The sequence below is a fragment of the Colletotrichum abscissum genome (genome assembly GCF_030869225.1).
Source record: "Colletotrichum abscissum strain IMI 504890 chromosome Unknown Scaffold_175.1, whole genome shotgun sequence".
Lineage (NCBI taxonomy): Eukaryota > Fungi > Ascomycota > Sordariomycetes > Glomerellales > Glomerellaceae > Colletotrichum > Colletotrichum abscissum.
Window position 1 is genome coordinate 1 of NW_026850071.1, and position 2760 is coordinate 2760.

At 51.3% G+C, this 2760-nt stretch overlaps 1 protein-coding gene across 1 annotated transcript; it reads right to left on the reverse strand.

Annotated features, from left to right (window-relative positions):
* Positions 1-1028: 1028 nt before the first annotated feature.
* Positions 1029-1920, reverse strand: CABS01_16846 (superoxide dismutase; the record flags this gene model as incomplete). Its single annotated transcript, XM_060550175.1, has 3 exons — positions 1029-1519; positions 1583-1781; positions 1852-1920. 3 exons carry the CDS (start codon positions 1918-1920, stop codon positions 1029-1031), a joined length of 759 nt encoding a protein of 252 aa, XP_060402497.1.
* Positions 1921-2760: the final 840 nt, after the last annotated feature.

Here is a 2760-nt window from a genome sequence, read left to right on the forward strand (position 1 = left end):
TGGTCGAACTATTTATATGATGGTGATCTACTTCATCGGAATCCAAGTAAGCTCGTTCTACTGATTGGTCATTTCCCTTGAAGCATTATGGTAGCTTCTAGATTATTTTCGATCGCTGAGTTTATGAGATGTATAAATCTGAAGGGGCTCGGGAAGTGTTTGGGTCAAGCCAAATCTGGCGGTCGCTGCAAGAAGAGAATCTGCAGCGATCTCGAAGAAGCCAGCTTCGTTCATTTCGAGGACGCTAAGCTCGGAGACATCGTAAAACGAGCGCTTTGCAGACTGCACAAGTGTCAAACGGACACTATTGTGTCCAAATGGCAACGCCAGCTTTCACAAACGAGTGAAGAGGTCAGCAGTGCCCGGCAGAGAAGGCAGATGCTTCAACAGACTGTTATCCGCAAAAAGTATCTTCGGTTGGCGCAGCGACAAGAAAACGAGAAACTGAGGTTGCAGCGGAGAAGGCTATTCAGCTTGCATTGCCACGAGAAGGGAGGCATACCAACAAAGCCAACAGGTTTGGGAGTAGTCTCTCATGAACATTCAGTTGTATACCTGACAGGGCGGGCTGATCGATAGTATGCGGAGATAGGGAGCGTGGTGGGTAGCTATTCGCGGATCATTGCTCGCTTTAGCCTCAAGTACGTTTTCCGGTAGGAAGTCAAAACAAACCATTAGTACCATTCAAACCGCTATGGTCGAATTAATCTCACCGCTCAATGAATGTACGTCTGTTTGCATGGTCTACTGCTAACGAGTCGTACGGAGGTTAGGGGGGGGGGGGAGCGGGGAGAATCGGGATAGGAATCACCAAGCAAGTAAACAAGATTGTGGAAACAGCAGTGATTTTAGGTATTCCTCCATCCGAACATAGCCTAAACAAACGCCACCCTCTACCCTGACCCAGCATCATTCAAATCACATTCTAGTGCGACTGAAAGGCATGATGAACGTCTGATTCGAAACCCTTTTCTATTGAAAAGGCAAACTCAGACTCAGGTCATCTAGTTGTCCATCAATCTCGAGACTCAGAGATCGCCGACACCGCGGACTAGGTAAGCCGTAGTACACATCAAGCACAGGAAAAACACTGATACGCCCATTGTCGATGCCGCGCCGACCAATGGCACGTGGTCATGAGAAGTTGCGACAGGTGCAGCACCGGTCGCCTGAACCGCACTGGGAACGCCGGTCCCGTTGTTGTATGGCGGAGCGCTCTCGACCATTCTGAAGTTGGCGCAGGTGATCCGTGTCTTGTTTGCGAAATGCAGCACGAAGCTACGGTTGCCAAAAAATGAGCCTGGCCCGTGCACGATCGAAAGATAGCGATCGACGTATGTCTGATGGTAGTGGTCGCCGGCGACAGAGCCGTGCTTACCGCTGAGGTCTCCAACTTGGCAAGTCTCTGGCCTGGAGCCATCGCACGGTGTACCTTCCCCACGGATGAAGGGGTCATGGTGCGCGAGTGCTTTCGTGCAGTTGCCGTCCTCCGGAACCGGATCAGCATGAAGGTGATAGGCTATCAACGTTAGAACGGACCGATATGAGTAAGTGATTCAGTGGCAAACGATTCCCAACGTACCAAACGGGCCTCCCTCGGTTGGCAGATCCGAAAATTCGACTGTGAGCTCGACACCGTTGCCGTCCCGAGCTGTCATGGCGGTGATGGTTCCTCGGACGTTTCCAGTCATGGGACCTGCCTTGAAGAAGGGCCTATCCGGAAGGATTGCCTCATAGACAATACCTTGTGGGTTGTTGACGACTGGGGCATCTCCAAGATCCTGCGGCGACGCGGTGTCAGCGGGATAGTTGTATGGGGGGGGGGGGGGGGGTTTGAATAAAAAGCCATACTCCAGTGTCTCGCGATGCAGCGCTGGCGACAACTGCAGCGGCGACGGAACAGACGAAAAAGATCCGCATCTTTTTTTTTTTTGGAAGCTCACCGTTTTGTTAATATATCGAGGGCTGGATGTGGTTGAAGAGGGGACTGTAAGAGGGTGTATATCGTCACCTTTGCTGGTGCAGTGACTTCCGGTTATATATTTGTTGACTTTCTGCAGCATCACTGTCATGGCCCTATCAGAAGTGCCGAGTCCAAGTCGAAGCGCTACGCGTTTGATTGGATAGATGGTCTAGTCTAGTAAAGCGACCGCACCATTCTCCCAGGTGCCTAGATGTAGCCCTGCTTGAGCCAGCGGGACGGGCTGATCAAACGGCGGGATAACCTGGGAGAAGATAGACCTAGCTTCGACCGGTTCAAATTGGAGACAGAGGCTTCCTAGCGTGTGATTACTCTCGAATAGAGACTCGAGTCACGAATCGCAGCGGAGTAGCTAGCTGGCGCAGTTCCCTGGCTGATTCTACGTAATTGTCAGCCGCAAGCCGAATCAGGTTCGGGACCCGGATTGTTAACCTGGTTACGGAGAAACAACGGGAGCCAGCTCGTGGGCATTCCAGTACCAGTGATGAATCGATATTCTCTAAACTAAGCATAGCTAGCGTGGCAAGGTTATGTTGCGCAAGGTCATGTTGCGCAAGGTCATGTTACGCAAGGTTATGTTACGCCCTGTCGCAATCCATCGGCGGTCAATCTAGGTAGACTACAAAGAGGCTAACTCCTAATGGACGTAACCGTCGCAGGATAGTTATGCTAACGGGACGAGAGACTTCCATATGGCTAATGATTCGATATTGCGGATGGGCCGGCTTCGCACTGTGCGATCGTATACAGCTTTTCTACCTGCAAGTTGACTTTCGTCT